The sequence below is a fragment of the Pholis gunnellus genome (genome assembly GCF_910591455.1).
Source record: "Pholis gunnellus genome assembly, chromosome: 4".
Lineage (NCBI taxonomy): Eukaryota > Metazoa > Chordata > Actinopteri > Perciformes > Pholidae > Pholis > Pholis gunnellus.
This window is the reverse complement of record NC_136530.1, coordinates 22,467,922-22,482,181: the sequence shown is the minus strand read 5'-3', so window position 1 is coordinate 22,482,181 and position 14,260 is coordinate 22,467,922. Positions and strand designations below refer to the sequence as shown.

Genomic DNA, 14,260 nt, shown 5'->3' with positions numbered 1-14,260 from the left:
ACTGTAGTGTAAGAATGCTAAATTGGTCTTAATGATACCTTTAAACATCTCCAATAAGCTTGTCAATAATAAATGACTAAATAATTAATCTTAACAGGTTTAATGAATGATTCAGCCTTTCATACAAATGTATCGTTTTTTAGATTGTCTTCCATTAACTGTACTATAGTGTAAAATCTTGAAGACACAATGTACTGTATATTTCTTCGTCATAAAAAGATCAAGAACCAACAATGAGATGATCATATATTACGCGTTCTGGGTCGAGTGTTACTACCTTCTGGACCAACCGACCACAAAACATTTTAGAACCAGTGTCGTTAAAACCACTATGTCGACCATGTGTGTTGGCTGCCTTCTAATTGAACCTGTAGCATGGGTTCTTCATCAGCTCTATCAGGTGATAGTTGGATTCTGACCCTCTCTGGGCACCCCTAGTAACCATATTTTGGACCTGCCCATGGCTTTACTGGTTAATGGCCGGTCTCTCCACACCCCCAGCCCCCCCCCCCCCGGCGGGGGACGCCTGCGTTGGCCAATCTGGAAAGAAGGTGGTCCTCTTTGACCTTCCCAGCGAGGGCGAGCAAACGGTGGTCTCATTGCCCCATTTCGTTGTTGTGCGTTTGGCTGTGGTGAATAAACATTGACAACAGCGGGCGGCTGCACGAATGATGGTTGTGCATCAGGTGCAGTTGGCATTGCATTGTTAGTAGTGTCATTTACCAGTGGAGCTTGGGTCTTTATTTTGTTTCTGTTTTGCAAGTCACTGAGATGCAGCTTTGCTAATTTTCGCTGAAGACTTCTCTCTTGCTCTTTCATTTTCTCCTCCTCATCCTTCCTATATTTCTCTATAGCGTGCACCACGTGATCACTTAATGGTCGGTGAGGCATTGAAGTCGGTCCCACTACATCCTCCAGTCTGCTTTGCACCGGAGTTGTCAGGGCTTCAATACCTGCGTTCCTGAACAAAGTCATTAAGACAGGGCTGCTCTCAGCCTCCTCCTCCTGTCTCTTGTTTCCATCTTTTCAGCTGTTTGGTACTATATGCAGCTGCATTCACAGTCTCTGCCAGAAGCTCCCCCTTCAATGATTTGGGATCTATTTTGGTAGGGTACTCCACCCTCAAGGCCGCCCATAACCCAGCCCTGTACGCAGTCCCATCTGCCATAGGATCGGCCATCCAAGTATTTCCGCTATTGCGTAAAATATTTTCCATAGTGGACACTCCAAGACTCTGTGCCCACACAGCCTTAATGTCTCCCAAGGCTAGCATTTTACCAACCGTTTCCTCCTCAAAACCCTGATCCACTTACCAGCCCCCTCATGACTGTCAGGTAGCCTGGAAATCAGTCCTGCAAGGTCGAGTGTTTGCCAAGGTATATAATGCCCCTGAGTTCCTCTTATCAAGACAGGATACTGCCCATGGGTGAACCTGTCTGCTGCGTGTATGTCGGGTCTGTATCTCAGATCATCAGCTTTGCCTGTTATTCCTCCCTTTTTGTGTGCCCCTGCTAGTCCTACTATCTTTCCTTCTGCCCTCCTTTTCTCACAAACCTCCCTGTGGCTCTTCTCTATTTGTTTCTCTAGCTGTCGGATCGCGGCGTTTGCATGATTGTGACATTCATCTACCTCTTCATCCATTTCATTAATCATGGTCCGAATTAACTCTCCTCTCGAGTCTCTCTGTTCTCCCCCTCCATACTGTTCCATACCCAGCCAGTAAGACTCTCTCCTCCATCCCTGTGGTCTCGTTTCGTCCCACATAACAATCTAATATTCGTGATGCTTTTGTTGCTTTCCCTTTTCTTCCAGTGCTGCAGAATTTTGGCGTTTGTTCTTCTATTTTTGAAGTGTGGTTCAAATCGAGTTTGAAACTGGAATAGTGGGCTGAATTGGGAGCAGAAGAACTGTGTGGGGGAGTGTGGTGCGTCATTAGAGGCACATTAGTGTCTTTAACTTCAAAGTCTCCATTAATGTTAACAGTTCCTGCAATTGATGGATAAATTCCTGCAGTTTTCAAATAGTCCTGCAGCTCTTCCAATGTGTCTGCTTTTGCTTCTCTTACATTTTTCCTGTAGCGATGACCTATAATCTTAAACAATTTAATTGTTTCTAGTTCTCTTTTCTGCAGACGTTTCTTGCTTTTATCTTTTGGTTTGTCATCCTTGATTCTTAGTTCCATATCCTCACACAAAGGATATTGAGGTTCTTCACTTCAGGTTATTTAGGAACATACTATGATCAATGTCTCTATGAATGATGGCTTTTACTCCTCATGTGCAGCTACAGGCTGCGTCACTCAACAATCACTCAGCGTTCAGCCAACAATCACCACTAGGGAGCCAAACAGGAAGGTGGGGGGGGGGGAACCACGTTGGGCACCAATTATGCAAAATGACGAGAAGAGACGTTGAATTAGAGTTGCAAGGCAGCCGGAAGTGTTTTAATGAGCACAAGGCAACTTACAACAGATCCAAAGTATTAGTTCTTGCGTTCTTACACTTATAGTCGAACTTCAGCCCCCTTATGTCACCTTCCACCAATCAAACCAGCTGGTTGAACCACAACCAAAGCACATCTCGCTCTCCAAATATGGTATGTTCTTTCTGTCCACGTCTGAATCAGATATCAGACCAATTTGACAGAACATTTGGTGTGCGTACAGGAAGTGTTTATCTTACCCATCCAGGTTTCCTGACGCCGTCGTTCTAGGAGCTACTGACGTTCTTATTTCAAGGAACTATCTGTTATAAAACCAACTGTTGTTTTCAGCATTTATATGATGATTTTCTTCAACATAGTAGTAGTAATAGTAATGTTCTTACATAAACTCCATAAACTGCATCTGCTGTTATATTCAGGTTACAGGCATCAAATGTACTATTACATTATTAGAGAATGTTATATTTCCACGACTCAAAGACATACAGCGAAGCAGATTTCACATACCAGTAGTAGTAGTAATAGTAATGTTCTTACATAAACTGTTCTTAGAATACAGTGCTAAGAGGGAAAAAAAAACAGGAATATAATCAACACATCTGATCAAAATCTATTGTAATAAACCATGTGATGTTGAATAATGGTGATGACATTTAGACCTCACAGTGGATGTTATTTAAAAGACCAGTGTTATTGAACGATTCAGCCTGTCGTACAAATCGAGTGTACTACTTCCGACAAATATATAGTTTTTTTTATATCATTTTTAAAAGCTTTTGTCTTCCATTAACTACTAAAGTGTAAAATCTTGCAGACACCGGCCCTTATAAAGGATACAGCTTTTTTTTAGGTAATGCAATGAATTTATTTTGTTCCTGATTCAGGATCAGTGTTGTAAAGAAACCACTATGGCTCCTGCAGGTTTTCCAGAAACTCCTCTATTTCTCTCCACATTGGGTTCCTGCGTTTATTTTTAATCTTCTCCAGAGCTTCGATGCTGTTCCCACGATAGAAGGATTGGTGCGGTATCGCTGCCGCCTTCATGTGATATTTTATTGACTTGTTGTGATCCTGTCGATTGTAGTATAAATATTTTGCATAGTGGTTGTAAAGCAGCTGTTTGTCTGCAGGTTCCAGATCAATTTCTAGCAGTTCCTGGTACATCTGCTCAGCTTTAGCCTGCTTGGACTTCGCGTATATGTTTGCCAGGTCTACTTTCTTCACAAATGAAGAACCAGGGTAAAGAGAAATCACCTCCTCATAGAGGCTGATTGCTCTGTCTATCATGCTTTGCTTTGGGCGACTGTCACTGGAAAGAAAGATCTTCCATTTGAGAGTGAGTGCAGCACATCTCTTCAGATAACGCACATCTGGATGGTTTTCCAGAGCCTTCTCTGCCAAATCAATGGCCTCATCAATAGATACATAGTGTCGGTAAACCCTTAGTATTGCTTTCATACCACTGTGGCTGCTGACAGGATTTCTCAAAACCTTTCCAGCTAACTCACGTGCTTCATCCTCAACTTCTTCTCCTTTCTTTGCACGTTGCTCAAGGTAGTAAGCAGCGAGGTACAAGTTCTCTGGATCCTGTTCCTTGGCGACTCTTATTTTCTCCAAGACGTCAGCCTCCAGCCCTGTCTTGCTGTGCTTAAAAGCACTCGCTAACCCCATGACGTGACTGGTGTTCCACTCCACCATGTCCGGGTGCATCCTGATGGCTTTCTGGAAGTAATCTGCAACCAGCTCTCTGTCTCCGCTGAACTTCATCAGGGTCCAGGCTTTTTCAGCGTAGATCTCTGCATGGAGCTCGTCCTGCGGTGGAGATGGGTATTTCTCCATCAGGGCTTCAACCTTGGACAGGTAAGCCTCGCTCTCTGCTTGGTCTCCCAGGTGGTGGTGCAGCCAAGCCAGGTTCCCGTAGTTCACCACTAACCAGGGACCGTCATCTGCTTTTCTCATCTGGCGGAAGGCCTCTGCAGCCTTGTTGAAGAAACTCTGAGCGTCTTCAGTGAGGCCCAGCTTGTACTGAATGAACCCCCTCAGGTTGTAAATGTGACCCAGCCAACAGTTTCCCTCCTCCGTGCCGATGTCCACCAGCGTGTCGCTGAGACGTAAAAAATTGGTCTTGCTGGGGTCCAGATCCCAGGTAAAGTGGCACTGCAGGGCCTCCAGTTTTGAGACCAGTGTTGTTTGACTCTGAGCAGCACTGATGGGGAATAAAAATGATAAATATTAAAACACATCACTAGGTTAATATAATATGCTCAGAGGCGTGCTATGTTTGGATAATCATTGTTCATTTCATGTTGAGGAAGGGACGAACATGGAACTGGAGTAAGGAGCATTGAATTCCTGGAAGCAAATAATATAATAATGAATCTGTTAGCTGCTTCCTTGATCTGAACACAACATAATTTCACTACACATACTGTGTCTGGTTGTGTACGGTGGTTTGATTTGAACGGCAGTAAGAAAAAAAAAGGAAGTGAGGAAGGATCGGAGGGGGGAATGAAAAATAGAGTAGGGTGCATTAAATGGTGAGAAATGAAATAAGGAAGGAGTAATAAAAGAACAAAATATAAAACCATGGAGGACAAGAAGAAACAGGCTGAAAAAAATACACAAAGGTAGACGACGTATGCAATGAATACATAAATTAGTATTGAAAGATGGCGTCTGTGAGGAAGGAAGAAACCGAGTGAGGCAGGAGGAGAGGAAAAAAGGGGGGCAGAACGACAGAAGAGAGAAAGAAAAGATGGCTGAAAGAGGTAAAGGAGGAGGCAAGGATGGAAGGCCGGAAGGAAGAAAAGTAAAGAAATGGATGTGAGCCACAGAGAGAAGGGAAGTCAGCAGAATAAAATAATTCAACAACAACAACATTTCACATTTGTCCACCAGAATTATATTACTGGAAGTGTGGGATTAAACTTCAAGAAAACAACTGATCAGTAATAATTGTTAAGAAAAAGGGTTTTAAATCCCTGTGGCACTGACTAAAAGGCAAGACTGAAGAAACACAGGAGGGATAAAAGTAGTAGCCTAAAGACAGAAAGGAGGGAATGAAGGAAGGAGAAGATGTGACTGAACAACAGTGTTTGAATACATCATCAATGACTTGAAGGATCCATAATGTTCATATTTTTTGTTGTAGGACACAATGATAAGATATTAAATAAATCATAATGATACTGATTATTTACTCCAACAATGATATGAAATGCAGAAACAGCTACTCACCTCATCATTTAGCTGTTTCCTCAACTCTGTAACTTCTCTAAGTTAGTGTGGCTGGTTTTGGCTCTTGATGCTGCTTTGGCTTCATTGGTATAAATGATTAAGATGTTGTTGAGCACGCAGCTTTATATGTTCACTACACGTCGAAGCGGATCATAGAGGCGGGGCACTTGAGCATCATTTCATCAATTGTCTTTTAGAAACGCCTCTTGACTTTTGTTTCCTGGAATCGAAGCCTACAGCCACGTCTGATGAATCTAAAACATGACTCATCAAATGTGATTATTTTTTCTCTTGAGGAAATGTTGAATTAGAAACAGTTTCTTACTTCTTCTTACAGAACATGATGCCACACTGGGGGAAATATTCACATCCAAGATATCCTATTGTTATGGCTGCACCTTCACATCGAATGGTAATATCAACGTGTTGTGAAACCTTTGAACGCATCTGTATGTTTTGTGACCTGTGTAATGGCAAAAATATATATTTGCATGAAATGGTATAGAAACATGTTACGGCTTAGAAGAACAGACAGCTTTGTCCAAACATGGTTTACGACCAGACCATATACTGGGTGTTACTGTCCTACTTTTGAGGGCCATAAAGACAGACACAGGAAGGTGAGCAAGGGTTCACACTAGGGGTTCTTCCTATTCTTGGGATGTTTAGGGTCACGTACATGTATCTGTACTGTTTCTGCTTTAGTATATAGTATGTGAAGATTTGAACTGATGTTGAAGAATGCATCCAGCAGACTCTGTGTGAAGAGCTGTGTTGGGGATTCTCCCTCTTGCAAGAGAATAAATGGAAAAAGACAACTTTGAATGATTTGGAGACTTGGATTATTTTGATTTGCGAATAACACTCTCTTCTCCCGATTAACATAGAAATATTCTACGACACCTGTCTTCTCCTTCACTTTCATCTGATCAAACTGAAACATAACTCATCAACTTTGGTCACTCAATTTTCTCTTCTGAGTTTTGCATTACTGTTTTGTAATTACAAGAAAATAACTCATACTTATAACTTCGAGTTACTTCTTACATTTGTGTTTCAGCAGTTGAGACATGAATCGTCTTTCTAGTTTCAGATATCTGGAGCTGTTGAGGAGGAGACTCATTGTTTCATCACTTTACCCTCGAGGGGATGGTTTGGAGGAAGAAAAAGAAGAAAGAGAAGAAGATAGTCCCCTAAATGTAAGATTCAGCACACACCACGTCTGTGGTACTGTTTATTGTCCAAGAGGGGGCGTTGTTCCTTTTGGTTTCTGTCTTGTGACTCAGCTCTGCCACTGCATCAGTACAAGATCAGTGAGAGAGAATGAAAGAAGCCTTTGGCATCCTCTGGAGTCAGCATTTCAGCGCACAACAATCCCCTCTCGTCTTTATTGAGAAACCAGTGGAGACTCTGAGAATGGGGGCAGCATCTCATCCATTGAAATGAATTAAGAAAAATTAGCCAGAAATGCTCTGACGAATGGTAATAAACTTGAGTGCCATTACAATTTGTGGACGGTTCATTTGTTGCCCTTTGGCTTTCTCGCAGCAGCTGATAGCTATTGTCTGATTCATCCTCTGCAAAATGGAGCAGATAATGGTAAATGGACTGTACTTAGTCTTTCCGACCACTCAAAGCACTTTCACAATACACTAAAAAAAATGATTCAAGCCCTTCTTAAAGGTGACACATTTAAATTGTCTTTGATTTATTTTAATATATCAATTTTAAAAATAAACATTTATATTTAATGGGTCTAACACAAAATGTATGAATACTTTCATTTATTAGATTTATTTAGGTTGGACGGTGTGGGTATCAACTCAAAATAAAAGCGTTTAGTTGGGGGACTACCCTCTGCGCATGTGCCAGATCAAGTGCTCTCAGTCTTTCCGCCTTTTTTCCTGACTGAAGCAAGATTCAAACCGACCGCAGGCAACAGTCCATTCTACGGTAAGTCACTTTATTTGTTTTCTTGTAGTAGTTTAGAATGTACCTCTCTGTCAATGAAGGCTTCCATTCTGTAATAATGACCAAAATGTGTGCCTCTTTCTGAAGTTTACTGTTTATCTTAGTTTGTTCTTGTAAACTTCTCTACTGGCTGAGACAAAGCAGACAGGAGGACGGGAGGAATGACTGATACTATCTGTTGGAAAAAAATAATGTTTTGTTTAGCCACTGAAATCTAGGCAGCTGCTTTTATAATGTCTGTGTCTTTGTCTGAACCTTTTGTGTGAACTTTTTCTTCACACAAGCTATCTCAGCTGTTTGTCTTAGCATCTATTTGTGACCTGGCGTCAAGGGGAGATAGTACATCTGTTGCGTACGTCAGTATTTACGTATTCTTCTGATTTTAGACCATGACGTCCTCCCATATTAGGATAAGATAACTTTGACAGAACAGGCATCAAAAGGACGGTTTCAAACGAGGTCACAGACTTGACTAAATCATTCTGCTTCAAAGCCTTTGTATGTGATATCTGCAGTAATATATATATATATATATATATATAAATATATATATCAGAGACTCAGAGACAGACCTCTTAGCAGCAACTGGACGCATAACCTGTTTCAATTCTGTTCCTTCTTGCAAGAATAAATGTCCTGTTAAATAATTTTACACCTGGTGTCGAGTAATATTTTTCTAACACTATCTAATGTCTTTGCTCCTCATTATTATTATTATTATATATAAACTTTACTCAGGAGGTTTCCAGTGAAATATTAATGACTTTATAAAGTGACTTTGCTGTTGTAAACATTAAAGTTCTAATTCATTTCTAATCCTGTTCTGAATTTATTTGTATCTAAAATTCTATATATGCTTTCAAAGCAATCATTTGTCATGAAAAAGAACAGAGTATTGATAAAAGTAGCTCTTTGCAGTAATAAAACCAAAAGATAACTATCACTACCTGAAAGCCACCGCAGTTCTCCGATAGGCTTAGAAAGGGAGGGGCTGAGCTGAGGGTCATGTTGTTGCTTGCTATCTGCAACCTCACCACTAGAGGCCACTAAATCTCACACACTGTTCCTTTAAGTTGATTCAAAGTTAGAAACAGTTTTTTCTTCATCTTGAAGTATGCCTTCATGCCACACTGAGTGAAATAATCTAACCCAAGCTCCCACATTGTTTTGGCTGCACCCTCCCATCAAATGGAAACATTAACTTGGTGTGCATTATTTTAAACACGCTTATATATCTAGTATATGTGAACATTCTGAGCAGCGGCCGTCTGCAGAGTGTTGGTGTGAACAGTGGGGACAGCAGTTACCTGGAGACACCTGCATTACGACACTCTGCTGCCATCTTCCCTTGTAACCTGGTTACTGTTTGGTCACCACTTCACACTGACGGGGCTGTTTAACTGAAAACCAAAAATTCTATTTGACAGTAGCTTTCAAGAGCTGTAGTTTGACTAACATCCATCAGCACCCTGTGAAGAGGACTGCAGGATTGTGTAGAGTACATGAATTTCTTGTATAGTAACCAGCACAAAAACTTGAAGATTTCTTAGTGTCATTGTATATTTATTAGTATTAATAGGTAATTGTGTACTACTGAGAATCAACTTGACATACTTTCTATACATACAATCAGTTGCATCTGCTGTTATATTCAGGTTACAGGCATCAACTTAACTATTACATTATAAGAGAATGTTATATTCCACGACTCAAAGAAATACAGCAAAGCATATTTCACATACTAATAGTAGTAGTAATAGTAATATTCTTACATAAACTTAAAATACAGAGGGAAAAAACATAACAGGAATATAATAAACACAACATTTGATCAAAATCTATTGTAATAAACCATGTGATGTTGAATAATGGTGATGACATTGAGACATCACAGTGGATGTTATTTAAAAGACCAGTTTTATTGAATGATTCAGCCTGTCGTACAAATCGAGTGTACTACTTAACTACTAAAGTGTAAAAACTTGCAGACACCTGCCTTTATAAAGGATACAGCTCAAGTATTTTCAGATTTTGTTTTTAGGTAATGCAGTACATTTATTTTTTCCAGATTTAGGACCAGTGTCCTAACCTCTTTGGCTTCTGCAGGTTTTTCAGAAACTCCTCTATTTCTCTACACATTGGGTTCCTGCATTTATTTTTAATCTTCTTCAGAACTTTGATGCTGTTCCCACGATAGAAGGATTGGTGCGGTATCTCTGCCACCTTCATGTGATATTCTATTGACTTGTTTTGATCCTGTCGATTGAAGTATAAATATTTTGCGTATTTGTTGTAAAGCAGCTGTTTGTCTGCAGCATCCAGATCAATTTCTAGCAGTTCCTTGTACATCTGCTCAGCTTTAGCCTGCTTGGACTTCGCGTATATGTTTGCCAGGTCTGCTTTCGTCACCAATGAAGAATCAGGGTAAAGAGAAATCACCTCCTCATGGAGACAGATTGCTCTGTCTATCGTGCTTTGCTTAAGGCGACTGTCGCTGGAACGAAAGATCTTGCATTTGAGAGTGAGTGCGGCACATCTCTTCAGATAACGCACATCTGGATGGTTTTTCAGAGCCTTCTCTGCCAAATCAATGGCCTCATCATAAGATACATATTTGCTGTAAACCCTTAGCATTGCTTTCCAACCACTGTAGCTGCTGACAGGATTTTTCAAAACCTTTCCAGCTAACTCACGTGCTTCATCCTCAACTTCTTCTCCTTTCTTTGCACGTTGCTCAAGGTAGTAAGCAGCGAGGTACAAGTTCTCTGGATCCTGTTCCTTGGCGACTCTTCTTTTCTCCAAGACGTCAGCCTCCAGCCCTGTCTTGCTGTGCTTAAAAGCACTCGATAACCCCATGACGTAACTGGTGTTCCACTCCACCATGTCTGGCTGCATCCTGATGGCTTTCTGGAAGTAATCTGCAACCAGCTCTCTGTCTCCGCTGAACTTCATCAGGGTCCAGGCTTTTTCAGCGTAGATCTCTGCATGGAGCTTGTCCTGCGGTGGAGATGGGTATTTCTCCATCAGGGCTTCAACCTTGGACAGGTAAGCCTCGCTCTCTGCTTGGTCTCCCAGGTGGTGGTGCAGCCAAGCCAGGTTCCCGTAGTTCACCACTAACCAGGGACCGTCATCTGCTTTTCTCATCTGGCGGAAGGCCTCTGCAGCCTTGTTGAAGAAACTCTGAGCGTCTTCAGTGAGGCCCAGCTTGTACTGAATGAACCCCCTCAGGTTGTAAATGTGACCCAGCCAACAGTTTCCCTCCTCCGTGCCGATGTCCACCAGCATGTCGCTGAGACGTAAAAGTTTGGTCTTGCTGGGGACCAGATCCCAGGTAAAGTGGCACTGCAGGGCCTCCAGTTTTGAGACCAGTGGTGTTTGACTCTGAGCAGCACTGATGGGGATTAAAAGTGACAAATATTAAAACACATCGCTAGGTTATGGGTAAGGGAAGAAGTATGAGAGGATAGGAAGAAAAAATGTGGACCAACAGACGGCTGCAAAGAAAAAGTATGGTAGGAAGAGGAAAGTAGATAAAGAAGAAAAACTTGAAAGAGAAACAGAAGAGGACAAAGGAAGACAATGGGTGGACGTAGAAGAAGGTATTAAGAAAATGGAACAATGGAGGGAAGGAATGGAAAAGAGGTATAAGAACAGACAAAATATAAAACTATAAAGGACAAGAAGAAACAAAGGCCGAAAAAAAAGGTGAATGAAGTATGCAATGAATACATAGATTAGTCATGAAAGGTAGGATAGCGTCTGTGAGGAAGGAAGAAACAGAGTGAGGCAGGAGGAGGAAAAAAGGGGAGGGGGGGCAGAAGGACAGAAGGAAGAAAGAAAAGATGGCTGAAAGAGGTAAAGCAGGAGGAGGCAAGGAAGGAAGGTCGGAAGGAGTAGAGAAGTAAGGAGAAGAAAATAATTCAACAACAACAACATTTCACATTTGTCCACCAGAATTATATTCCTGGAAGTGTGGGATTAAACTTCAAGAAAACAACTGATCAGTAATAATTGTTAAGAAAAAGGGTTTTAAATCCCTGTGGCACTGACTAAAAGGCAAGACTGAAGAAACACAGGAGGGATAAAAGTAGTAGCCTAAAGACAGAAAGGAGGGAATGAAGGAAGGAGAAGATGTGACTGAACAGTGTTTGAATACATCATCAATGACTTGAAGGATCTAAAACTATAATATTATTTGGCTGTAGGACACAATGATAAGATATTAAATAATGATACTGATTATTTACTCCAACAATGATATGAAATGCAGAAACAGCTACTCACCTCATCATTTAGCTGTTTCCTCAACTCTGTAACTTCTCTAAGTTAGTGTGGCTGGTTTTGGCTCTTGATGCTGCTTTGGCTTCGTTGGTATAAATGATAAGATGTTGTTGAGCACGCAGCTTTATATGTTCACTATCACGTCGAAGCGGATCGTAGAGGCGGGGCACTTGAGCATCATTTCATCTATTGTCTTTTAGAAACGCTCCTTGACTTTCAGCTCCAGGAATCGAAGCCTACAGCCACGTCCGATGAATCTAAAAAGATGACTCATCAACTTACCACATTGTTATGGCTGCACCTTTACATCGAATGGAAATATCAACCTGTATATCAACATTTGAACACATGTTTTGTGACCTGTCTTCGTCTTCACTTTCCTTTCCTGGGATTGAAAACCTACAGCCACATCTGATTAAACTGAAACATAATTTCATCAACTTTGGTCACTCAATTTTCTCTTATGAGTTATAATTTACTGTTTTGTAATTACAAGAAAAGAACTCATACTTATGACAAAAGATCTCATAATTATGAGAAAAGTTAAGGTAGCCTTGTTCGGTAAAGTCGGAAAGATATTCAGATCCGGACTTCTCAGATCAGTAACTCAGAAGCGAAACGTTGTTAAAACACAAACAAAAGAGCACAAGAGTGCGCAGGGACCGTCTACAAGGTGCAATGCTTAAAAAAAGAATAGATGTATCACAAATATATTCAATAACTTCATTTTTATGCTGTGGAGTGTGACCAAACACACTTCACACATCAATGGTCCCCTCATGGTTAAACTACAAAAGGTCAAACTTATTACAATGGTCATATACACACAGGTTTATACATGAAATGTGTCCTCTGCATTTAAACCCACCACATGGCTTCAGGAGCGGTGGGCTGCTGCAAAGCAGACCAAGGAGGAACTTGGGGTCTGTATTTCACTAATGGACAGCAAGACACACAATTAGCAGCCGAGGATCAAACCACCAACCTCGAGGTAAAAGGAAAATGCTCTCTTGCATAATTTAACTGAGTTAATGTGAATTCTTTTGCAATAGATTTGATCCAGAATTGTGCAAACGCTAATTTTTCCAACCAGGAGAAGACCATTGATGTATGAAGTGAATTTGGTCACACTACACTAAACTACAGTGGATTTATTAAATATTCTTCCCAATAAAAATTCACCAACATTATGTAAATGCACATTTTGCCCAAATAGTTGATGCAGCATAAGAGGATCTCATTGATGTATGAAGTGAGTTTGGTCACACTACACTGCATGACAAATGAATTTATTGAATATTTTTGCACTATGTCTATGTCCTTGTGCACTCACTCTCACAGCCCGCTGCACATAGAAACCGATATTATTTGTCCAGCTCGGAGCGGCTCATTTTGGTGAAAATTAGGATGATGATCGTTGTCTACCTCAGTTGCAAAGTGGCATCGTTTGTGTTTTAACAACGTTTCGCTCACGAGTTATTGATCTGGAAAGTCTGATTCTGTGAATATCTTCTGACCTTTACCGAACGGCTATCTTAACTTATTTAATTATTCCGAGATCTTATCTTGTAATTTCAAGATAGTAACTCATAATGACGAGATAAAGAGTGTATATATTGTCTTTTTTGGATGCAATGCGCTTCCATAATTTAGAAAGGTTATTTTCTTCATCTTGAAGAGCTTGATCCTATTCTGAGTAAAAGATTCACACCCAAGATATCACATTGTTAAGGCTGCACCTTCACATGCAATGGAAATCTCAACGTGTTGTGAAACCTTTGAACGCATCTGTTTGTCTTGTGATCTGTCTTTGCCTTCACTTTCGTTTCCCGGGATTAAAAACCTACAGCCACATCTGATCACACTGAAACATAACTCATCAACTTTGGTCACTGAATTTTCTCTAATGCGTCAATGTTTTGTGATTACAAGAAAAGAACTCATACAAAATGACAAATGACGAGATCTTTTGATTAATAATGACAGTTGAGTAAAGGATGTCGAGAGCTGCAAACAGAGACAGCTCGCCTTCAAAGTAAAAGTTGCGCGTTTTCAAATGTGTTTGGATCAATTTAAGGAGGGCTAAATTAAATAAATAAACTAGTGCTGGGCAACGATTACAATTTTTAATTGCTTGATATTCTTGCTTGTTATGTGCAAAATTCAATAATTAATTCAAAAGTAGTGTATTGAGCACTTTTATTTTAAAAGTACTGCTATATGAACAAAAGTGCAATAACATTTAGTTTGCAAACACTTTAAACAAATAAGGTTATTTTTAACAGCAGTATTCCCTTTACACAGTAGCAGTTAAAATACAGTTATAATG

At 40.5% G+C, this 14,260-nt stretch overlaps 3 protein-coding genes across 3 annotated transcripts in view; all 3 read right to left on the bottom strand.

The window, feature by feature from the left end:
- Positions 1 to 3,288: 3,288 nt before the first annotated feature.
- On the bottom strand, positions 3,289 to 5,765 carry LOC306695365 (interferon-induced protein with tetratricopeptide repeats 5-like). The gene is made up of 2 exons (XM_079158594.1): positions 5,680 to 5,765; positions 3,289 to 4,648 (listed from the first exon to the last, which is right to left on the bottom strand). The coding sequence occupies exons 1-2, from the start codon at positions 5,685 to 5,687 to the stop codon at positions 3,349 to 3,351; spliced, it is 1,308 nt and encodes a 435-aa protein (XP_079014720.1). The 5' UTR covers positions 5,688 to 5,765; the 3' UTR covers positions 3,289 to 3,348.
- A 3,442-nt stretch (positions 5,766 to 9,207) lies between these two features.
- The window catches only part of LOC306694502 (interferon-induced protein with tetratricopeptide repeats 5-like), a 32,811-nt gene continuing 27,758 nt past the window's right edge, over positions 9,208 to 14,260 (bottom strand). The window contains exon 3 of the mRNA XM_079157392.1: positions 9,208 to 9,642. The gene's annotated coding sequence lies outside the window, so the exon portion shown is untranslated. The remainder of the gene's footprint in view (positions 9,643 to 14,260) is intronic.
- Positions 9,640 to 12,065, bottom strand: LOC306694500 (interferon-induced protein with tetratricopeptide repeats 5-like). The gene is made up of 2 exons (XM_079157389.1): positions 11,935 to 12,065; positions 9,640 to 11,041 (listed from the first exon to the last, which is right to left on the bottom strand). The coding sequence occupies exons 1-2, from the start codon at positions 11,940 to 11,942 to the stop codon at positions 9,721 to 9,723; spliced, it is 1,329 nt and encodes a 442-aa protein (XP_079013515.1). The 5' UTR covers positions 11,943 to 12,065; the 3' UTR covers positions 9,640 to 9,720.